This window comes from Sceloporus occidentalis, unplaced genomic scaffold (genome assembly GCF_023333645.1).
Source record: "Sceloporus occidentalis isolate IW3139 unplaced genomic scaffold, rSceOcc1.0.p SCAF_25, whole genome shotgun sequence".
Lineage (NCBI taxonomy): Eukaryota > Metazoa > Chordata > Lepidosauria > Squamata > Phrynosomatidae > Sceloporus > Sceloporus occidentalis.
The window spans coordinates 8,274,310-8,300,000 of NW_028317005.1; the positions used below are offsets into that span (position 1 = coordinate 8,274,310).

The following is a 25,691-nucleotide window of genomic DNA, read 5'->3' on the forward strand; positions in this document are numbered from 1 at the left end:
TTGTTTCTGAAAATTAGCCTTGTCTTTTTTTTTTTTAGCTTCTCGTGTACACTTCTGCTGTCAGTTTGGTCATGGCAGTGGTGGCTGTGCATTTGCTGGTTGGTTTCTCTCCAAATACTTATGAAAGCTGGATCATTAGCTTCAGCACCTGTTCCTAACGGCAGTATGTCCACAGCTACTCATATTGAGAAATATTCTTATAGTAACAGAGGCATATTATTGTGTCTTTGTGATAAGTGAAATCAGGTGCAACCTGAAGGTAGAACTTGAGTACAATGCTATTGCTATGGCTAATTCTATAAGTAGAATTTAATCATTAATTCTTTACTGTCGACTAGCTCTTGGCAAAGAAATATATAAGTGATACTTTTCTGGGGAAAAACCTTGTTCTTATGCAGCTCACAGTTCACACCTTGCGTTCTTATCACAATAGCAGTATGAGATGGCTAGACACAGCTACTCCTATCCTGCCCGCTTCTGGGGTCTATACCACCCACCCTGCCTTTTACTGCCCCTCCATCACAGGTGTTCTGATTTGGAAATGTTGGGGGCTAATTGTCTAATAATATGTTGCATATTTAGTAATATAAGTGGGTGGTAGCAGCCTGATTCTGCCTAAATTTGCACTTGTCCAAGATTTTGTGAACATTATCATAGGAGAACCCATAAATGTGGAAACTTATCTGCTAATCCACCCGAGGCAGTAGGACCCATTCATTGGTTCAGTTTTTGATCTGTCTGAAGATGAAGCCAAAGTAAACCCACCAATGAATGATAAAAGAAACAGCCTCCGGGTAAATGACTTCTGTCCTAAGGGGGGGGGGGGACTTCATAGTATCTTTGCAACACAATTTGCTAGAATGGTGGCTATACCGCAGACTGAAGAACTTTAAGATGCTTGAATCAAACTGTAGCTGTTATTGACTGTCTTTGAGCTCAAAACACATGCTCCATAATTGTGTATTTGTATTAATAGTCTGCTTCAAGTATAGGATTTGCAAACACCTTCTTTGGATAATGGATTCCAAATTGAACCTTTCATGCATAATGAATTAACATGATGGGCTTTGAAGCCAATCAGTGTGTGTCACTTTGCCAGCCATGATCCGAAGTGCTCTTATGTTTTCCAGTAGCTCAAACACACATACCCAGCCATTTCATTTTCTGGAATGTACAAGATTTTACGATGTGTTTGTTAATTTAGGATAAATTATGAAATCTTGGTATCATTATTGACAACTTTACTAAATTTCCCAAAAGTCTTATGCCATTTTAGCAATTTCAGTTAAAGGTTCGCCTTTGAACCACCCAGGACTGACTGGCTGGAGCTCCCGTCTTCAGCTCATTAAAGGACGTAGGAAGGAGGTGTGATAGCAGCGAGGGTTGTATAAAGGCATGGGGCTATACCCAGACTTTAAAAAGGTAGGCAGTGGGGGAGAAGAACCTAGGTAGACGTGAGTGGAAACTTGGGAGTGGAGATGGACCACCACCTGGAGATGAAAGACACTGACCTGAGGTCCCAAGAAAACAGTTCCTAACCCTGGTTATAATTTGCTGGAAAGGTGCTTGCTAGCAGTAAATGATCCCCTCTTTACAGCAGGCAACTCTTAAACTTTACAATACTATTAGTAATGCAGAATATGAGAAATATTAAGAATACTTAAGCATAGCTGCCTACCTTTTCAAGTATAGTTGGCAGATTGTGACCCAAAAATAAGCCACATTCATATGGCTACATTTCATTCTGACATTACTAACAACTGATAAGAAAGTGTATGTATTGGAACCAAAACATAATGGCAACCAGATAAACCAGAGCTGTTGTAGTTTACATAGTTCTCTGTGCATTGTTTCTCATATACACACAATAGGGAATGCTTGGTATTGGTTCAGTGCATCATTTCACAGCGTATAGAGACAGATACCATTGCATATCCCCATCTGCGCAACTAATCTACTCATCTAATAAAAAAATGTATAACCTTTCTTTGTATTGGTTGGCATTTTGGGGCAGATATGGTCAATCTGAGAACGGTTCATGCTTTGTAGTTTAATACTGAGCACTGAGAGGCAAAGGGAAATTTGAACCCTCTATTTACAACCCGTTCAATGAAATAATTGGTTATTTTATTTGATATTAAGTAAAAATATGTGTGTGGGGGGCACTACTGGAATTATATTTTGTTGCTATGGCAATGATCAGATTCTCTTTCATTTATAGAGTGGACATCAGACATGTCTGTCCATGATCTCATCCATCAAATGTTTGATTAAGTGTTCAAATAGAAGCCATTTCCTTTCATTTATTGCTGATCTTGGCGACAGAATGATAACAAAGGGCTGTAAGAGTCTTCTTTTTTTCTCACTCCATTATAAGATTTTTATAATCTTTGTCTATATATATATATATATATATATATATATATATGTATATATATAGCCATCTGTCTATTTAATTTGAAAAAAAAGGTTATTTTGACAAATAAATATGTTTATATAAAAAATGCTCCCTTTACAAATAGGATGCTAATTTTTATTCATATACTGTGAATATAAAACACATTAAATATTTTTTTTAAATGCATTTTTAAGCAAGGAAGTCACAACCTATTAATGATTTAAAACATGTCTGGGGTCTAGCAGAACTGATCTCATGAATAATTCAAATGAGAAACATTTTTTTCCCTGCAAGGTTGATGAATGAAATGGTAAAGGCTTTTGGAAACGCTCAGTTCTCGGAGCGGCGTTCAGAAATCCTCCTGAAATTGTAGGGTTAAGACAAGTTCAGGGGACCCCGGGCACAGTCTACTCATTTTTGAGGGAGAATTACACAGAAATCTGTTGCCACCACATTTCGCTCAGTTAGGGGCTGACAGCTGCTGCAAAGAGTTAAGCTCGAATGTTTGATGCCAAGTGAATTAAAGTCTATTTTTGAACTGAGCATTCAAGTCCAGGAGGAATGGTCTCTGAAGGGAGAGGGAAGCAATGAACAATACTGTAGACAGTTGGTGCAGCACACCACGCTTTTAGTACGCTGGTATCTGGCGGTGTTTGGAATTTTTCTGTAGAATGACTTGAAAAGAAGAACGCATGAAGATGAATGTAAGTAAAAAGAGATTGCTTTAACATTTTCCTTTTTAGATCACAGCAGCATGTAGCCTTAGGTACGGTTCAATCTCATCTTGTAGACATGTTGTGTTTAGTTCTTAAGACATAGGACATGCAAATTTTCTTTAATGATTACATGTAGGTAGAGTGATTAATTTGCTTTCATGGTTAAACGCATCTAAAGGGAATTCTCACTCATAATTTCGCATCTGACGTCTAGCATGGTGGACAGTGTGTCTGAATTGAAGGATTCATGAAATATTTTATAGTCGCAGATGAATCAGCCAAATGTTCACTTGAAGCCCCCCATAAACACTGAAGTTAAAGAAAATAATACTAGTTTTCTTGAATGTACTGTTTTTTATGCAACGTTACATATCTACCAGGCAGATGAATGTGTGAGCTCCGCTATAGATGTCATATTCATTTTCTGTATTTGTATGAGGACCATTCATAAGTCAGTAAAGGTCACAATGGACTCCAGCATTTCATTTTCCAGAACCAGTATATCATTTGTCCCATGTTCACACAGGCATTCAATTTGTATTGTAACGTGTACAATTTAAATATACTTTTATTCATTCCATTACAAAATTCTGAGAAATTTCAGTTTGTAATTTATTTTCTGTGGATATATATATATATATATATATTTATACATACATATATATATATATTTACTGTATATATCTTATATTGCTGTAAGCTCAAATGGAGCTTACCCCTCTAACTCTTAACCATGGTCTGGGAGTGATGGGTATCTAAACATGAGGAGGGCTGTCATCTTGAAACCCTGTTAGCTACAAAAGGAAACTTTTCAGGATGGGAACAATATGACAAAGAAAAACCTGACGCAATATTAAAAAAATATGTACGATTAGATGACGTACTGGTGAATCTGCAAACATTCAACACAGGGTTAACAAAAAAAGGAAAACAACCGATGGCATAAATTATATGGATCATACTTAATTGGTAAGAGAGTATGGAGCCTGAGGGTTGAGATGTGAGCATGCCAGCTGCATACACTGTAGCATATGATTGATAATACATTGCTCTGACTCCTGCCCATTTGTCATGTCTATACCAGGACTCATGTGTTTGCAAGAAATAATGTGACACCGAGATGGGGTAGGGAAATGGCTAAATATAACCAGAGCTCCGTCTATAAATGCGCACACCTACAAGGTTAGAGAAACAGCTGTAAACTAAATGAATGACAGGAGACGTCAAACACCCTATTTTATTTCAGTCTGGGAAGCAACATACAGGATTAATTGGTGCTAAATAAAAAGCAGTGATGGATACTGATATTTAAAAAACCTCAGACACGTGCTCTTGAATAAAGCTTTTTTAGATAAAACTGTTATTTTCTTATTGTATGAAATGTTAATTATAAAGGTATGTTCTGTTGAGACCATTTGGAAAAACTGTTCTAGTCTGGAGGGTAAATAGAACTCTATGTGTTACTTAATTACATTTTTAAATGTGCCGCAAGGTATATCTAAGAAAATACTGCAGCTGCATAGCAAGTTCTCTTGACCGTAGGAGACCAGATTGAATGGAGCTAGCAAAACAAAAAACCTGAAGTCAAGTCTTGTTGAATTTTAAGTGGCTTCTATCAAGAAGACCTCACAATGTGATCCATCTGCCCGATGGTCTGATTCCGACAGCGGTTTAATCAGAGCTCCGTGAGTCTGCTCAAGCAGGGAAATGTGTGATCATTGAATGGTGTAATTATGTGAAAAAGGAGTTAATCACAGCATTGCATGTTTTCTCTTGCCAAGAATTAGATAATTTCTACTCTGAGGATCTCCCTACAAATAAAAGATATATGTTTTTAATATTTATTTATGGTGTTATTACTGCTATTAGTACTCCCTGGGTAGTTTGGTGGAACCAGAGGCTCCAATGACACCTTAAAACTAGATAAGGACACCCAATATATGACAACACTGCAATACATGAAGAACTGAATTTCCCTTGGTGTATGTGTTACACTGGTTTAGCATTTCAACTTACCATTTTCTTGTGAGCTTCACATGCAGGTAGTGGAATGCTTACCTCGGGCACTACCCTAGGCTTGACTCAGGGCAGCGTGCCAGCTGCCCCTACAAAGCACCAGGCACTGCATGCTATGCAGGCTGTGCTGGCTTGGCACAGTCCTTCATAGTGCACATGGGCTGGTTAGGGAAATCAGAGATCTTACTTGTAGCTGGTCCATTGAGCAGCAGCACACTGGTGGGCAAATTCTCCCAGGTTTTGCAACAGAAGGATCACTGCCCCTTGGAGGTGCTCCTCTTGATCTAGGCCAGAATAAAACATTGCATCCATGAATGGATTAGCTGGCCCTAAATAGTGCCTTAAATCAGTGAGATGACAATCAACCTCCTAACATGAACTATGCATTATGCAGTTCTGCCATTAATGCAGGTATTAAACTAGTATTGGGCATTTATAATGCGTTGTGAACAGGGCCGGCAGGTCCTAGGCGGCAATCAGGACCTCCCCAACCGGCTGTGCGCACTTTTTACTGAGTGCAGGGATCATACAATCTGTTAATCTCTCACACTCACTGATCAAGCATGCAGGAAGTAACATCACATCCATTTCCTGCATGCTCGATCAGTCGGCATGGAGGGAGAGAGAAAGAAAGGCAAGCTGGAGGCTAAGATGGCACAACAAGCTTTTAGGGGAAACAAAGATGGCTCAGGCAATCTAGGGACAAAGATGGCACAGACAACCTATTTTGGGGCTATGATAACACAAATAAGATGTTTGTGGATAAAGTTAGCACTGACAAACTGTTTGGGAACAAAGTTTGCACTGATAAACTGTTTAGTGGCAAAGCTGGCACTAGGGACACTGTGGTTGCTTGGTGAAGTTTGATTATGAAGTTGAAGAGTTACAGCTCTTCGACGATCACCTAGTTTACTGAATCAGAACTTTGTATGAGGAGAACCTATTCCTCCTATAGTATGTCTTTCTGCAGGGCCTAGGGGTATATTGACGATATAAAAGACATACCTACCAAAGGTTTTCTATTAAGAAGAAACAATGTTGGCCTCTCCATAGATAACAGCTAAGCCTGAAAAGGAGCTTGGCCAATATAGCTTTTCACACTGTTTGTTAGAGAAGCTAAAATTATCTTTACACTGCCTGGTACACAAGAATGCAGGGTATCTTTATAACGTGGTAATACTTCTGGCCCCTTGACGACGGACACAAAATGTGTTCATTAGAAGAGAATAAACCATTTCCCAGGCGAGGGAAGGAGCTCCCATGTATATTTCCTAGTGCTATGGGATCTGTTGGCACTCTATCAATAAAATCCAATAAAAATATGACTCATTTACAAAGTGATGATAATTAGAGATGTGGCATATGTATGTATTTAAATGCAGGGAATACTGGTCTTGAAATGTAAATGCAGTAAATAAATACTTATTATGTAGTATCTTCTCTGTGGCAGACATTGATATGTCCTCCAGCATTTCTTTACTATGTGATCTTACCAACAGTATTAGGAGTATTGTTTTGTCTTTAGATATGTTTCTGAACCTTTCTAACTTGGGTAAATAATATCCATTAAATTAATGGAAAAATTAGCGAAGGCAATGACATCTGGGGACAGACAAAGGATCTGAATGGGAGATGGAAAAAACATTGACATTGGAGAAATCAAAACAATATTGACAATAACAAAAACCATAGCTTAACAATGGAATAACAAAGTAAGAAATTAAGGAGGAACTAATGAATTGTGCACTAAAACCATCTATCACCTGTGTTCTTGTGTTTTTAATGTTACGTTTACCTCCCGAGTCCTGACTCTTATGTTATACCTGCATCCCCAAAGGCATATCCAGGAATCCTTATGCAAATATCCTCCACTTGCTATTGTCCATCAGAAAATACTGTGTGAATGTCAATAATCTGCCCAGTTTGGTCTGGATAGCATGTGGCAGTGGAGTAATAGCCAGAGACTCAGGGAAGCAGGACTTCATCCTAAACCTGGTATGGAAATGATTATTGCCATAATCAGACAATTGACTATGAGGTAGACAATATATTGGTCAGGGACACCTGGTCAGCCACTGTCAAGAATCTTCCACCAAAATCAGGACAGTTAGTATTTAAAGACATTGAACTCTATGTTCCATGGGTGGAAAACACTGTGAAGACCCACATCTTTTGGGTATCCTTGAAAGGGAACACCTGAAAGTTACAATGCAATCCTGTTGTTGGCAAAAAGGAAAGCATTAAGGCTCCAACACATTTGATTGTCTACATCCTAGCCGCTTAACTGTATAATGTAATTCTCAGTCATCTGTGGGCAGATCATCAATTTAAAACACAAAATATATATGCTCTTAAACCAAAGTTACCAAAAAGAAATCACAGAGATAATATGACTTTGGATTTTTTTTACATTATTAATGGCTAACTCCAGTGGCTAGCCCTGTATAACGCATAGTTAAATCAGTGAGATGTGTTGAAGGCATACCCCCTGGATTTAACTGTGCATAACGCAGGGTCAGCTCAACCTTTCATGCAGGGAAATCTGCAACAAATGGTCCTTTATAATGTATTATAAATTAAGGGATTTTAAAGGACTCCCCTGCTTCTTTGTTTGAATTTGTTATGCAAGGGATCGGTCCTGTCAAACTAACCTGATCAGCTTTTATGAGGAGGTGAGCTCAAGACTGGATCGGGGTGAATCGCTGGATGTCGTATATCTTGATTTTTCCAAAGCATTTGATACGGTGCCACATAAAAGGCTGGTACATAAAATGAGAATGCTTGGGCTGGGGGAGAATGTGTGTATGTGGGTAAGTAACTGGCTCAGTGATAGGAAACAGAGGGTGGTTATTAATGGTACATACTCTGAGTGGGTGACTGTTGCTAGTGGGGTACCACAGGGGTCAGTTTTGGGTCCTATTCTTTTTAATATATTTATTAATGACCTTGTAGAGGGATTGTATAGTAAAGTATCAATCTTTGCAGACGATACTAAGCTCTGTAACGTGGTTAACACAATAGAGGACAGTGCACGATTACAAATGGATTTGCATAGGTTGGAGGCTTGGGCTGGGATGTGGCAGATGAGGTTCCACACAGATACATGTAAGGTTATGCACATGGGGAAGAAAAATCCAGGCTGGGAATATGTATTAAACGGGGACGACTGACATGGAAAAGGACTTAGGAGTTTTAGTTAACAGTAAATTTACCTGTAGCGACCAGTGTCAGGCAGCTGCTGCTAAGGCAAATAAAATCATGGGGTGCATCAAAAGGGGCATAGATGCCCACGACAAGGAAATAATTCTACCACTGTACAAGTCACTAGTCAGACCACACATGGAATACTGTGTACAGTACTGGGCACCAGTGTACAAGAAAGATATAGTGGAGCTGGAGAGGGTTCAAAGACGGGCAACCAGAGTAATAAGGGGAATGGGAGGACTACAGTACCCAGAAAGATTATCAGAATTAGGTTTATTTAGTTTGGAAAAAAGACGGCTTAGGGGGGACTTAATAACTATGTATAAATATATAAGGGGGCAGTACAGAGATCACTCCCAGGACCTATTTATACCCAGGACTGTATCTATAACAAGGGGACATCCTCTACGGCTGGAGGAAAGAAGGTTTCTACATCAGCACAGACGGGGGTTCTTTACAGTAAGAGCGGTGAGATTATGGAACTCTCTGCCAGAGGAAGTGGTAATGGTAAACTCAATAAAAGAGTTCAAAAGGAGCCTGGACGTTTTTCTTGAAAGCAATAATATTAGAAGTTATGGATATTAGATTAATAGGGACAGAACGTTGATCCAGGGATTTTTTGGAGTCGGGAAGGAATTTTCCCCCTGGTATGGGGCAATTGGCATCTGCTTCATAAGGGTTTTTTGCCTTCCTCTGGATCAACACAGTAGGGACACAATATGTATATAGGTTGAACTTGATTGACTTTGGTCTTTTTTCAACCTTATGAACTATGTTACTATGTTACTATGCGCTACCTGAGCCCATATTTTGAAGAGCGGTAAGGAGTAAGCTGACCCGAGAATAGCTGTGACATGAAAACTGCCATCTTTCACCACCTCTTCCCTTCCCATGGAGAAAAGTACTTGGTGTTCTCTCTGATCTCATAGCTGTTTTGTGTGTTCTGCAAAGAGTTTTGCTCCTGGAATAATTGGGAATTTCCAGATCACTCCCACCCTCAACATATTCATAAATTTAATTTGCGTGCCAAAGGTGAAGTCTCATGGAAAAAAATATATTTTTTCTCTCCTTGAAGATGAAATACTGGGATGTATACAATAATATAAGTTAGCATTGACAAAATAAATCAAATGTTTCTAGATTGTATTGTTATGGCCTGTTTACACATTGTTCAGAACTGTGGAATATGATGGTGCCATATAAAACAAATAATAATAATAATTTTCCCAAAAACTTTGGGAAACCTTTACCTGCCCACCTATTATTGTTGTCAGTTATATTTTGGATGACTTTCCCTGCTCAAACACCACACTGAGCTGTTTTATTACAGCAATACTAATACTAATTTCTCCATAGGCATTCATTAATCAGAATTTCCGGCTGGGCAAGCCATTCTATTGTTTGCCACAGGGTGGGGAGCGGTGGTATGTTAAGGCCCTAGCTGCCCCTTGCCCCCACTGTAACTCACATATGCTATGACACACATAATTACACACACTCTCTCTCTCTAACACAGATACACACTCACTTAAATGTATACTTACAGCAACACAAACACATACTTACACTCCAGTAACACTCACTTACACACTCATTCTCACGCATGCATATTTATGCAAACACACAAAAACATATTCATGCTCACATACACAAACATATATATATATTCATACTAACGCACACTTACATATACACATACATACTTACTCTCCTCACGCCCTTACCTCATCTACAGATTTCTTTGCAAGCAGCCTTGCTTTTATAGCAGGGTCCCATAACATTGCATTAAGTGACCCAACATCATATCATGCAAAACTAGTTATTTTTAGACATTTAAAGACCTGCTTTAAACCAATAGCACAACTTTTTTTGAAAATTGATAATACTGATAATAGTAATACAAATTGTGGATGTTCTCCTTTGACTCCATGTTAGCACAGGGTGATGTTGGAGTCTGGTGATAGGTGACCTTTATGCTTTCCATCTGACTTGTTGGATTACAGCTACAAACTAACTACAAAGGAACCATTTAAAGGTTTATTTATTCATAAAGGAGCAGAAACATTTCAACATAAATGGTTCCTATGTGAAATAGCACATTGAGATTGGGTTCATAGCAGATAGAGATTGTCTTGGGATGCTTGTCTTACAGAAGAAGTACTAGCTGAATGGGCATACTAGGTGGGCAAAGTGGTTAGTATCTGCTGTCAGATTCTGTGTATGTATGCTACATGATTTCTCGGTAATAGTAGCTCTTTTGAGGCTTGCTTATGTTGACTCAGCATGCAGTCTCGTGTTCAGCAGCACAGAAGTCTATTCATGGTTAGTGTATTTAGGGTCCAGCTGTCCATGTTATTTTAGGAGTGGCAGATTGTGTAGCTTCGTACTGCCTCCAGAAACAACTAAGAGAATGTTGTGGTCTAAATTTCAATGGAGGGTGAACGCTGAGATATTGCTAGGCTTTACATGTGATGCCAAGAGCAAGAACAACATACATTGTAACCAGATCCCAAATGTACAGAATTATTCATTTTAAAATGTACATCATTAACTAATAAACTGATGTTCTTAGCAAGTTCTACTGGAATTAATGTATCAGGGTAATATGTGTAAAAATTCAATGTGGTAATGATGTGAAGTGTTTCTTGCCAAATCAGATAATGTTTTTTGGGGAAATTAAAAGCTGATCGGTATAGTTTCTTAAGACTAAGAGTTAGATCATTTTTGTTTATTGAGCCACAATATTCCCTGGTATGTTCAGTCAGTGATGAAAAAGATCTTTATTCTTAGCCGTTCAGATTAACTAAATTGAAGATAATTTGAAAAACCTATATCAATGTAATGCTTAATACTTGTCTTGTTTTACTTGGCAATCATGCTAATATACATATACATAAATCAGTATGTATACCTTTATCTTCCTTTGACGGTAATAGGAATCAGGGCCGGCCTTAGGGGTGTGCGACCTGTGCGGCCGCACAGGGCGCCATGGCAACAGGGGTGCCTGCCCGGGACTTAAAATTAAAACATCGGGGGGGGTTTGGGGGGTTTTTTTTAACTTTATTTAAAACCTCCATGTTAAATAAAGTTTTTTTTTACTTTATTTAACATGGAGGATGTTAAATAAAGTTAAAACAAGAAAAAAAAACAACGATGCTTTAATTTAAGTCCCGGGCAGGGGCGCCGAGCGGTTGCTCGTGAAGTTTTCAGCAACCGCTCGGCACCCCTCACTCACCGTGACTCTGTCGCGGTGCCGGCGTTTCATGCTGAGCACCGAAATATTATGTCATATTCAGCGGTTACTGAAAACTTAACGAGCAACCGCTCGGCGCCCCTGTCCGGGACTTAAATTAAAGCATCTGGGGTTTTTTTTTGTTGTTTTAACTTTATTTAACATCCAGAGCGGCAGACGCCTGGGAGGCAGTGAGATGGGGCAGAGGGGGGAGGCAGTGAGATGGGGCAGAGGTGGTAGATAGTGAGAAAGGGGAGTTTTGTGACAAGATTTTTTTCCTTTCCTTTTTTGTGATGGGGGGCGCCACAGGAGTAGTCCGCACAGGGCGCCAGAACACTTAAGGCCGGCTCTGATAGGAATTCATAAGAAAAGCGTATTAGGCATGCATGTGAACTCTCCAAACATTGCCCTGGGGCTCTGAAAATTAGATATGATTACCTTTAGAGGGGCCAGCTTTTGGTCTCCCCACACCTAGATCCTGCCCTGATCTAGCCCTGTTCAAGTCTTATGGATGTAGCCCTGACTTTCTTCCTACATCCTATAAGAATGGTTTTCCAAATGCACATTTTGCCCCAATGGCTTGTTGTAGGTCTTGGCTCTGGTGCTCTGATGGAAACTTGACCAAGATTTAAAAAAAAACATGGAACACACTAATTCAGTAAAGTCAGCTTGATGAAGTGAGTTGCTCAAGTCAACATGACTCCTATAAACACAAAAGCAACTCAACTGTTTGCAAAGTTTGTGGTTGTTATTCAGTTGTTGATGAAAGCAAGTTAAGCAGAGTTGCATTGAGTCGTATAAAGCAGGCTGAAGGAACCCTGTTGACGTGTGGCAGGAAATAATTCTCATAATGATGCATGTTTCGCCAAAGCAGAAGAAAAAACACACAATGCGCTATCTTTTGTAGCAAAGCTGCGACAAACATAAAGTATAAGTCAGTCTACAGCATAACACTAATGCAGGAATTTGCGGATTTTTTCTTGTATGCAGTTCTAATTAAATATTAAACTAGGAGATGAGCTTTGCACCTCTGTGATACGTACGCCACCAGCCCCAAGTTCCCAGGAATGACAGGGTAGACTGCGTACTGGTAATGCGACAGCTTCTGATTTAATAGCTAGAAGACTAGAGACGTAGGAAAGCTGACATTAAATTACTTCTGTGAGAGGTGGAGTTGTGTTTTAATGAAACATCTTCTTCTAGGGATATATCTAAATCCATTAAACTAAAAATGCAGGATTTATTTGAATATGAAAGTGGAGTGTTGATTGTATTTTAATGCTGACATTTTGATATAACCGTGCAAGTTAGTTGCATTTAAAATAAAATTCTTCCTTTTGTTTACATTTCAAGTGTGCACCTATTTAAAGATCAAAAACTGGAAGAATTTGAGGAGCTCTTACTCAGAGCTGTTGAAGGTGATTGCAGTGAAACCGCAAGGCAATTTGGTGTTTTATGATAAATGGAAAACACACTCTGCCGGAGGTTGTGTGGATGTCATGACCTTATAAGAAATGAAAATAGCAAAATGTGACATATTGGATTGGATTGGATTGGATTTAAAGATGCCTTAAAGATACAACACAGAACTGAAAGGTCATACTTAGCACTTATTAATGAAACAGTAGCTTTGCAACCTATTACTCAAGACCACATCTAGAGCTATGCATATAAAAATTAATTTGGAGATGTTCTACAATAATGTGTTTCAGAGTTGGTTATCTAAAACATGGCGGAGATTGAGTTATCTCCAGGCAACGTGGCACTAACTTCAACTGAAACTTGGTTCAGAGAGCAAACCTTGGACAACGCAAAGATAACTTTAGAAAGTTTTGTCTATATTCTTAGCGGTTGGGGAAAGCAGGGTCTTGGGTATTGTTTGCATTATTCTGTAGTACTATTTAATAAATGATCCAGGAAACTAACATCACATTTCCACTCCCCTTAAGATTCAAGAGACCCCCAGTTCTTGTGTGTCCTCCCCCAGACAGTTGTGTAAATTTTAAGGGCCACTGACGAGTTTAATAATTGTATACCTCCCAACAGTTCTGGTTCTCGCAGGACAGTCCAGAGTTTTGGTCAACGTTCCATTGCTGCTCCCACGTGGCCATCTGAGCGAAGTGCCTCAAGGTGGCTCTTTCTGTAGTGTGGAAGGATTACTCTGCCTACAATTGCTTCTTGTCACCCCTCCACCTGTTGCCACATCCCCCTCTAACACAGGTGTCCTGGTTTGAACACCTGAAATGTTGAGTGTTAGGTGATTGGGGCCTTTAGTGTGGTCATAACAAAGCACCACTTGCCAAATCCACAATTATAAGGGCAAAATGTCACAACCTTAGTGAATATATCGCTTGAACATCAGCCACTCCACTGTGGTATTTCTTCTTATGTCTGGTTACTCAGATACAGATATTCAGTACTATCTTTATTAACTAATCTATAACCAGAGGCAGCAAATTAAATTAAGATAATTGTGTTTAAACGACAGGCTTACAATTATTATTACTCAAGATAACAATGACTGTAAAATGTACATGGCAAATTAATACCAGGATTCAATCTAATCAAATTAAATAAAATCCAAAAGGAGAACATGACATAGCTCCTATTGTGATATAAAATATGCATTAGTCTCAGATCACAATTAAAGTCTTGCAGGAATATTGAGCCTATTTATACGGTTTAAAAATGTTCAAAAAAAACTGTCTGGTCTATCCACCCTTTTGATCAACAGTTTAAAACTCCAAGTATATATATTAATAGATAGCTGTTACAATTGCTTGATTCGCAAGCAGCTAGTGGTTTTGTCAGCATTGCCCAAGAAGCCTACACTATTGATGTAGATAAACTAGACCAGAATTTGGGATTAGTAGGCATTCTTTAAATAAACATTTTATTATTTCCTTAAAGCAAACTTGTTAATCTCCAGGTTATCAGCACGGGTGGAAAAAAAATGTTGTTATCGGCATGGAGACAGCTTTTATGTCTAGCCATTTCTATTACCCTCACTTGCCACCACACTATTGTATTTTAGGAAACAAGTGGAGCCTTGCTAATACCAGGATGTCCAAGTATGTAATATTTTTGTAGAGTTCCTAATGCCTCCACCACATCTACTCGCTGTTTCTGACCCCTGCGTATTAGTTATTAGTGTCAATTACTAATGGTAACCTAACGAGAGGCCAAGTACTAATCAAGGTTTGATATAATCAACAAGCAGACAGACTATATGGGCTTAATGGCTCACATTTCTATGTTCTAATCCCGCAAGCTAGTTCGACCCTACCATTTCTTCTAATAACATATCCAACTTCACCCAAAATGAAATCACTGCGTTGTTCTTAACACATTATTCTGTCCTCAAGAATGCCTTGTAGAAATCCATTTTCCATATCGCTATCCAGAAGACACCACAGTTTGATCGAAACAACAAGATTTTCAACCTGCTGGGTCTGAAGGTTTACCAATTCTTTGAAGTTTAACATAGCATAGCCTGAAATCTCTCCATTACTGGAGCTATGATCTAATTTAAGGAAAAGTCCCACTGGGTAAAAAAAAATTTCCCCTATGCATTAAATACAGCACTCTATACGGTGATGGAGGTTGAGCGATACTATTTTTTACCACAAGGTAGTATGATAAGAAGTCAGGATGTTTGTCGAGTATATTGGGCCAATATAACAGAGCAAGAACACATAATATGCAGTTGCTTGAAAACATTGTATTATGTAAAAACATATTATCTTTAAAACTTTTTTAAAAAAGAGAAACAATATTTTTGAAAACTTTTTAAATCTGATACTTGTAATAAAATAATTTGTTGGGAGTTCCCCTTTAACTAAGTGCAGGTGCTCACAGCTCATACAGGAAGCAAAGATAAGACAGCATGAGGTTACTGCCAATCTACCGAGCAGAGCAATTTTGCTTAAAGAATGTGAAAAACTGCTGTGTATTTCATGCAAATTGTTTAGAATTTGCACCTGGCCTACAGTGTAGTAAATGTATTATCAAGACAGGTACTATTTAGAATTTTTAAATAATACGTAGAAATATGTTCTATTAAATGCTACCTTGTTGAAATAAATAAAATTGTTATAATAACATGCAGACCCCCCCATATGCATTTGCCCCTTTCCCCACCCCTAGGTGATATGCCGTTTAGGAGATGTATTCAGCTGAGCGTTGGGTCAGCTCTGGCTCTTGCTCAGCAAGCTGGGAACTGTTCAGACCCCCGTGTGTACAGTATGCCCGGAAAGCACTGCCATTAAAATTAGTGGGCAGCAACATATTCACTTTTCACACTGTCACAGGCCCAACCCAGGGCAGTGCCCCCTACCGTCCACTCCTCAGTTCAGCGTTGCACCACATCAAAAGATATGGTGTGCCTTTAAGACAGCCTATGGAGGTTATGTATAAATAGGCTGGTTGGGGAGGATCAGCCCATTAAGCAGCATGAAAACAGGGGGGGCTGATTGCCCAAGATCTGCCCCCCAGCATTTGGCAGCAGTGGGACTGCTGTACTCTGGACCTGCTGCTCTAGGCCAGGATACGTCACTGTTGATGGTAGAGCTTTCCTTCAAGCAGCCAATCAGCGGCAAAAAATACCTGACTACAGAGCAGAAGAACAGCTGCAGGCCTGCAGCCATGGGCGTAGGAACCCCCAAAAATCTGAGGGGTAGCATTTTTTCCCAGTCAGATACCTCCTTTTTTCTCCCCATCAGATACCTCTTTCCTCATTATCCCCTACCCCACTTTCTCCCAATCTCTTTTTTTGCAAACACGTATAATAACATATAACTTGAAACACTGGTAAAAATAATGTACGTTTAATACATTAAATATAGGAAAGAACAGCTAATCTTTGTAACAAAAACATTTTTTGAAGTATTGAAAATTGTTCCCCGGGAAAGCATTTCCTTGAGCCCCACTCCATGCTCCTTAGCATGCAATCACTCCCTGAACCTACAAAAGATTAAACAATTGACAAATGTTATCAAATTATAATATCCGAACCCACGCTTCTCCGGTGTAATATAACACTCTGCATCTTATATACCCCATGTTGCACTGAAGTTTATTGCCTGATATATATCCCTCAAATAACGTTATCCAGAGTCTTGCTCAACAAACAATAGCCGTACTTAATAACACCAAATTAACTCCATACCTTGGAGAACCACCTGCCCTGCAGGGCATATAAAACCAGCTGTGCCACGGGGTGAATGTTGAGAGAATCCCTGCCTAGGCCAGCAATAGCCGTAGAAATCTATTTTATTATGCTCACACCCCCTAATCTCCAGAGATTATAAACTATCAATGTATGACAATAAACGTAATACTCTTTTTTTACAGCTGCCAGCTAAAACTGCCATGCTAAATTTCTAGTACAATGCAGACGGATGACAGGTAGGAGATATGTTTTACTAAATTCAACGGGTAAAAATATCTCGAGCAAAAAACCAGAAATTCACCGTAAGAAAACAAACATCCAACCCTTTTGCCAGTTTTCTCCTTGCTTCTCTGTTTAATTCCTCTACAGTAAATGAGAGGATTAGCCAGATGCTTTGTGGGAGAGTATATTGGATGCCTTGCATTCCTCTCATACTTTAATCTCTTAACCTTTAACTTCTGGACAATTCAGCAATAGCTTCCCCCACGAAAATAAAGGATTATTGTAAAGGAAAACAAAACTATTGAATTATTGACCACTTCTCATAATATTTTCACAGCTACAACAACAGAAATCAATGGTTTCAGCAGCGGCTATACATTGTTTCAAGAATAAAACGCTTTAATGCATTTGACATGTGAGTCGTGCATTTGGGGGATTCTGCAAATACATTTGCCCCTTTCTTCCACCCCCAACTATTTTCCGTACAGGAGATGTGGCTTCAAGCAGCCAATCGGTGGCAAGAATTGTCGGACCACGGAGGAGGTGGATAGCTGCAGTTCTAGAGCTGCAGCTTCTACCTTAGTTAAGTGGTTTTATTTTTGTTTTAGTTATTAAAGAATGGAATGGAAGTATTTAACATGAGTTCTTCTTTAGTGGGCTATTTAATGTGTAGACTATGCCCGTTTTTTTTCTCTCCTATGTGTAAGTTGTGTTGGAAAAGGAGTATTCTAATAATGCAGGGAACACGGTATCAAAATTCAGCTCTGGTACCCAAGGTAAAAAAGAAAAATCCTGATTTTGCAAGAATACAGAGACGGATTTAGATTAAACCTAGGGACGGGGCAAGATAAAAACACTCTATTAAGATATGCTCAGATGCCATCCTGATAGCGATCGTGTTCTGCTCAGTATTTCCTCAAACACATTATGCAACCGAGAGAAAAATATATAGTTTTTCTTCCACTTGATATAGCATGGAAATGGAAAATCCTAAGCAAAATAATTACAATTTTCTGCTGGTTTAGAAGGTCACAGTTGGTATATTTGCTATATATATTGAAACAGAATCTGATTGTTGAGAACAACGAGCTTTTCTAATTACTCCACTTACCAGCTGCGTATAAGTATTAAGGTTTTGTTCATGGCTAAACTGTACAATGCAGTGAATAAGAACTGCCTCAAATGAGGACAAACTCCCACCAACTCTTCTTATTGCTAGTATCAGGTTAAAAATAAGATTTTAAAAGTACCTGGGATTTGTGCCTTAAAAAAAATAAAAAACTTCTAGTTTTACATAATATTTAAGTTATTTGTGTTCTAGCTATGCCGTTTTAGCCCAATCTACTAAACACCCTTATCAGGATGTCTGGTGGTAAAAATAGAATGGCTTGGTCTTAATCACTCATTCTGACTCTCATTAATTAAAGTCTATGGAGGTACTTGTTTCATATTGCACACAGGACCACATTAAGAAGAGGCATCTCAGTGTGATGTTTGAGTAGCGAAAGTCATCGGAAAAATGTAAGCGACTGCCAACAATGACTACCTCCAGGTCTGCAGATACGGGGAGTTTATTGGATCAAAATGAAACAAAACAAAGTCTTTGTACTGTATAAAGTGCTGTATTTTATGCGCAAAGAGGAAAAAAAATATGCCACGAAACAGTAATGTCTTCAGGACAACCAAAGGTTTGCATTTTTTGGGTGAAAGATGAGCCAAAATGCACCATAATTGTTTATATAAAGTAAAACAAAATAATAATAATTTAAAAAAAACCTTAGTATTTAGAGCATAGAAAATTTACTTTTTGGTTATTTTTTTTTTTGTTTCGTTTACATTTCACCAGTTTTTTTATCGTCAACTATTTGCGTTATTTCAGATGTATCTAAACTGTTGCTAAATATATGATCACTTTGTGTCTTTTCAATTTTTGTAAAAGAGAAAGTCATAAGTTGGTGCCTTTCTGTAACTAGATTAACAGTATTCTGAAAGAAATAAAAGATATTTTAACAAAATGAAAATTAAAAAAACGGTACAGGGACCATTCTTTAATGTGTGAATGTATAATATAGTTCTTGTAGTTAGATTATGACATCATATAATTATCTTCCTACAGTCCCATTGATGCTAATTTATCAATGTATTCAGTTGCTGTACGGGAACCCAGACATGCCATTCTTCACCACAGACATGGCTTATGCAATGCGGTCTGATGCAAACATTTCACTTTCTTAGTCTTCTATTTTAGTAACCCCTAGCTCACTTTCTAGAACCCACTAGGTAGAAATTTGTACTGTGTTAGCCAAGGAACGAGAGAAAGCAAATTGGCAATGGTGATACTTTTATTGGCTAACTGATGTATAATGGATTGCAAGCTTTCAAGACTATATGATGCGTGGATACCTTTTTATATGCAAACATTGCTATAGATTTTACCTATAGCTTGTGCTTTCTGTTTGTCAATCATCTGAGATCTCCATAAAGTGACAGGGCCAGCATTATCTGATCAAAGTCCTTACAGAATTTCTCTCCGTTCTCCTCCCACGAACCTTAGGAAAGCCGTTAAAACCAGTCAACGGCAACTATCGCCTTAACAATAGGTAGGAAGTTACGATACCTTTTCCCCCATAGTCCATACAGTAGATGGAGTTTTAAACAGGTGGAATTCCATTCTAATAAATAAGTGTAACTGGCAAATCCATAAGAGGTTTTTTTAAGCATATAGTGTAAAATGTAGGACTTGTGACAGATGTCATATAAAACACTCAGCGTGGGAGAGATCGTCCATGAAGTTATATATAAAAGAGGCAGTTCTAATCACCATTTATTCAACATGTACTCCTGATAAAAAAAAAAAATTTCCCTTTTCCCTTACAGAATACAGTGTGGCAAAGTATGATGGGGTTTGTGTTTTGTATATATGTATGTATGTGTGCGTGTATATATATACTCTGGCCATCAACATGTTTGCAATATTTTCTTAAATTAGGTAAGTATGAATGAACATTTACCTATGAGTTATTCCATTACAGAGAATAAAAGAGCTGAATATTTATGAGATGTGGCTGAAATAGGGGCTGCAGTAAATATGCTACAACAGAATAGGTTCAAGATAAACGAGTCCACGCTTCATTAAACTGTAATTTAGACTTCACTGACTGTGCTTCATTCACAGAACAAGGATACAGCCAAAATTACAGCAGAGGTTAGTTATATGGGGCAGTGTATTAACAAAGGATGGAAAAGAGATTTGAATAAGGTTTGTGATTAGCAGGCAGTATGGGCCACTATTAAACCATCTCTCCGATCTGACAGTGATAATTGCCCTCCACCCTTTAAACAGAAGAAACTTGCTCAATTCCTGTTGTAAAATTAGCGAAGGCTTTATTGAAGCTCGTCTACAGTGATTCCAGACACTCAGTTCTAGAAGCTGGAAAATGCACTCTTGGATTAGAAAGAAGTTTAGGATCGCAGCCGTTACATTTCAGCTGCAACATAATGGCTCTTACTCAAAAAAATGACTGCAGGAGGTTGAGGTCCCAATGATTCTAGTTTCTGAGCTGAGGTATGAAGACACAATGTATATATATAGCATGTTGAGATATGTTCTCCTTGGTTGTCCGTCAACGTAGGTTTTAGATGAGTTGAAAACCCTTATACACCTGTGACGTCACTATTCATAAGGAAGGAACACTTCTAGTAATGTTGCAAGAGTAGACATGTCCCTGCAGCGACATTATATTGCAGGAATCTCTGATTTAACTATGTGTAGACAAGTCAGTTGGCTCAAATGTTTGCTGCTTAGTGAATATCTCATAGACGTAGCATGAGATCTATCAGTAGGACACAAGCTACCTGTTGTAGACCGACCATGACATCTGGTAATAGCCAAATTGATTTACCACATTTGTGGGAGCTGTCATTAGCTACACATACAATTGAAAACCATTTTAGACAACTGAAGTCTGATGTTTATTCCTTTTTAGAGACCTTGTTGCTGGAAAGACTATTTGGGGCAATGCATTATGAAATGTAAACTAATGGGGGAGCTCGGGAGAGTAAACTGACTGTGAAGGTTAGCTAATCAAGTGGCGTCTGCAGATAAGGAGACCCCAACAGTGACGTTAACACATGGTGTTGCTGTAGCAGATTACTTCTCAAGACAGGGGATGGTTCTGTTTGTCACGGTTGTAGCTCTCCTTGTAAACCTTAGCGTGTGGTTTCTAACACAGTTGGTCAGAAAGGGCAGTTATGTGTTCAAAGTCATTAGTCATTAGCCTGCCAGGATAAACACACCAAATGTAAAAGCAGGGGGTGGGGAGCAAGAGGTGAAGAAAGTTCACTTATGGGTGGTAAAATTTGGTATGGTCAACATAGATTAGCATTTTAGGATTTGACAGATATCCAGGGTCTCAGATTCTTAAATTTAGCCAGCACCCTGTATTTACGATTGTGATTTGCGGTTGAGGCCAATAGCCGTATTCTGAGGTGTCCTATACTTGAAAATGCATATCTCCCTTGCATGAGACATAAACGTCCCAAAGTCCTACTATTGATGTGTCCCCACAATCTTACTGGGCAATGGCTGTTTCACTCCAGCATGATAGGGGAGGACTCCTTGGTCCTGTCTTAGATTCAGGATAGCTTCATGCTTATCTCGTGTATGTTTAAATCCCCTCACTGTATTAACCTCTACAACTTCTGATGGGAGGCTGCGCCATTTATCTACCATCCTCTAAAACTTCCTATCATTACAACAAAACACTTAGTACCCCCCCACCCCCCCCCCAAAAAAAACAGGGGTGATGGCTAATCCCATATATACCTGGCAGCCTGATTTAACCATGCGGCTATGTGAAAAAAAGAGGCATTTATAGATTAAAGTGTAATGGTTTAATGGATATTTAGTTAAAGGGTTAGATGGACAGACAGCCTGGGAACCCGTGTACAGTCCTTTTCTATTTTACGTCTATGTAAATTCCTGATGACTGTGTGCCGGGTAATAAAGCAGCAGATTCAGGTGTGCCATGAGTCAGCCTGGACCTCTATGTTAAATAAACATGAGACACCGATTCATGTATAACTCATAACCGGTGGATTGGTAATTGGCACAGCGCTGCTTTCACGTAAAATCCGTATACCTACGAGGTGCCTCCGGTAGCATAGGGTGCGCCCTGCAGTTCCCCACCCTGTCCGCTAGCTGGCAGTCAAGCGCTTACACTTACGCAAACAGCGCAGCCGGAGTCCAACCGGCATCCCAAGCCCACCATCTACGTAGCCTCCGGAATTCCTATTCCTGGCGTTTTACGCAGTGACGTGTAGAGAGTGGGGAGTTTCCGGAGCCTTGGAGCGTGTGCCGGGCGGTGCCGGTCTGCATCTTATTGCTCTGGGTCTCCCCACTGCTCCGTGAATAAGGAGGGGCAACGGCTTGTACGTCACACAGCGGGTCAGGGATGAAGAGTTAGAACGGCACAGATTTCGTGCATCAGGTATGGTTGCTGTCACTGGGAAGTGCATATAGGGAACTGACACCAAGTGTACGTGTTCTGCCCTCCAGATCACACATAGGGAGCCGCATCTATATGAACGTATCAGTGTGTATAGGGTTCATGTATGGAGTGTGCATTCAGGGAATTCATGTATGCATTATAGATACTGTAAGTGTAATACTAGCTAGATATCAAGGATTCTTTATACTAGTAGTACTTTAAGTATGTATAAATATCATGTCTATCTATCTATCTATCTATCTATCTATCTATCTATCTATCTATCATCTATATCTATCTATTACACACACCCATAGACACACACTGGCAAGGGAGACACCACCTTCTTAGGAGTTAATGGCATCAGTATGGATGTGTCTATATATAATATATATATATATATATATGTATATATAATCTATCGAGAATGCAGCAAATGTTTTGATGGCTTAATCTTTAGCTTTATGTGCAGCCGGGAGATACTTAGTATTCTGCACGCATAAGCGGCGCCTGTCAGATGGGTCTGCAGTACATTGCAGAGCTATAGTACAAATGCTATAGTATAGGGTCCCTATCTGAAAAAAGAGACCTCTGAGGTTCTGTAGGCTTAAGCCGCTCTGAAGATTTTTCTTTGTCGGCCCAATAAAAGGTACCGCTCTTTGATTCAAATCTTGTGTTCGACCAATAGAAGCTTTAGCAATTTTCTTTATTAAGGGCGCCCCTGGAACAGGGGGTACCGCAGAGTGTTTCTTTCGCCATCATTCACCTGGGAAAAAAATGAAAACAATCTCTGCATATCTTATGTGGAGATTCCGTTTGTCAGGTTAAGGGTTGACTTCAAAGAAAAGTTCTGGCTGATAACATTCTCTGACTGCGATAAAAGGCGATATGGTTTCCTACACATTCCAGAGAATTAATGGCCTGGAAGGTTTAACCCCAATGCTTCTAATAATGGGCTGTTTTCATTTGAATATTTTTTATATTATTATTATTATTATTATACAAACATGACCCAATAAACCGTAAACCCGTATTCCACATGCCGAGGACGCTTAAGTGCTTTTTAATGGAATATATGACGATATATTGTGACGGAATCCCCAATATTTATTCCATAGATGTATGATTTTTTGGATTGTATTCTCTGAAATTCTGCTTTGTTTTGTTATTTTTATTTGCTATTTTATTATTATTATTTGTTATTCTTCTAGCAGCAACCCCGGCTCCTGAATTTTTATGCCTTTTGTGCTTTTTAGGTTGTGCGCTCCTCTGTTTTTGTATATTTCTTGAACTTTTTTCCTGTCTTATCGGAGATCGCAGACATTTTTATGAGTATGGAAACATTACTTTTATGTGTAGTACACAGTAGGGTCCTTGTTGTAAGAAGCGATGTATAGTAGTCGATATGCGTGCGCTGCGTATAGAAAGTGATGGAAGGATTCTTGATGCTGGCGAAGCGCAGGGTTTGGGAGGAGACAGGAATGTCTGTCTTAAGGCTGCCTCAGGGGATGGTTATTCACACTGGCAGTTTCCAGTTGCTTCGTGTTTTTTTTTTTAGATTTCTTTTTTTAAACCTCAGTAAAAGCATAGAGCCTGTGCTCGTTTTTTAAGCAAACTGCATTAATCACCTTTTTCCCCTCTTCTTTCTCCTCCCTTGTTTTGCTTTTTGTCGCTTTCCTGCAGGATTACAGAGAGGATGGCATGGATTTAGGAAGTGACGCCTGTAGTCGCTCAAGTTCTGAGGCCAGTTCTAATAAAGTGACTCCTTGCTCTGACTGTAAGTCCTCTCCTAGCCTGGACCTGGCTGCCCTTGAGGATTATGAGGAGGACTTTGTGGACAAGGTGAGTGACGAATGGGAGGATGAAGATGAAGAAGACGATGTGGTCGAGGGCGAAGATGGGTTTCCTAAAGACAATTGCTTTGCAAGGATAGCACCTGGACGAAGTTTAGCCGAAGAATTTGAGGACATTAAAGGTGGACATGTCTCATCTACCAATGGGAATCCTTCACATCGGCACAAATTAAATGGAAATTCATTTATCAACAATTCCTCAAGTAAAGGCAAACCCTATCCTCCCAAACCTCAGCATAACTCTGTCCGGGGGTCTTCAATGAATTCGGCTGGGGGCTTAGGAGCTTTAATGAGGGATGAGGCGCCACTTCCGACAATGGACTGGGAGGCTCTGGAGAAGCACTTGGCTGGGCTACAGTTGCAGGAGCAGGAATCAAGGAACCAGAAGCAGACCAGATCCAACTACACATCTGTAAGTCCTTTATATTCTTCAGAACCATGTTTCTTATAGCAGCTGGGTATGATTAATATACATATGTAAAAATCCATGGGAGGAAAACCTCAGAAAGCTTTTTGATGCCCTGGGAAGGACTATTTATATTGTGTCATAACTAACTTTGTGCCAAAGGTTTGAGTTCCCTTCACAATGTATTGGAGACACAAAGATGTCCCGTAAGTAATATAAATGTAGGCGAGGTTTTTATTGGTGGTAAACTTACATTCATGTGTCGTGAAGCATATTCCTAACAGAAACCCCTGCACTAGTACTCAGCCATTATTGATTCAGTGTTGGTGGTGTTTTTGTATTTTATGGACAAGCGACTGAGTTGAGCAATGTAGCTTTTAAAGTAGGAAGCCGTGTAATTAGCGTACAGAATGGAAGGCCTAATCATACCTGGGAACTTTTCGCCCGGAGGCTCTGTTTGAAGTGCTGCTTATGGTGTGTTGTAGAGACGCACCCCACTCGAACACATCTCCTGCTCCCCGCAGACACATGGTGTACTCACCACCAGTCCACTCCAGATCAGCAGGTTCTTTATTATGCATTTCTCCATTAGTGAGTTTGTATGGGACATAGGGTGACCACATAGGGCATGTTTTCCATGGGGGGTGTATAACTGACTAATTGGTTGCCTCCCACAAGTTTATATATCCCACATAATGCAGGGCAGCATTTTATCTGGGCTGGTCTGCAATATGTAAAAAGTATATGTGTCCTGGAAAACATGGATGATGTGGTCAGCCTAATGTGACACTGGAGTGTCCCTTTAATTTAACTTTCCTACTGCTGGTTTACAAGCCCAGAGACTGTGTTATGTTTAGTACGCCATGTCTGCTATAGTAGTCTTGTTGCAGTTGATATCTAACAGTATTGCCAGGGGTGGGCCCCGGGCCCGTCAGAAATTCTTCAAAAAAGGGCCAATCCAGCCCACTAGTTGAAGCAGGAATGC

General features: G+C 39.4%; 1 protein-coding gene across 3 annotated transcripts in view; it reads left to right on the plus strand.

The window, feature by feature from the left end:
* The window catches only part of LOC149300362 (schwannomin-interacting protein 1), a 123,792-nt gene that overhangs the window by 63,932 nt on the left and 34,169 nt on the right, over positions 1-25,691 (plus strand). Inside the window, exon 4 of one of the 3 annotated variants that reach the window (XM_089485241.1) lies at positions 24,131-24,712. The exons of 1 other annotated variant lie outside the window; for it this stretch is intronic. In XM_089485241.1, the coding sequence (XP_089341367.1) occupies positions 24,131-24,712 (582 nt within the window). Of the gene's footprint in view, positions 1-24,130; positions 24,713-25,691 lie in introns of those variants that run through there. One more of the 3 variants, XM_089485243.1, reaches the window with a different exon arrangement.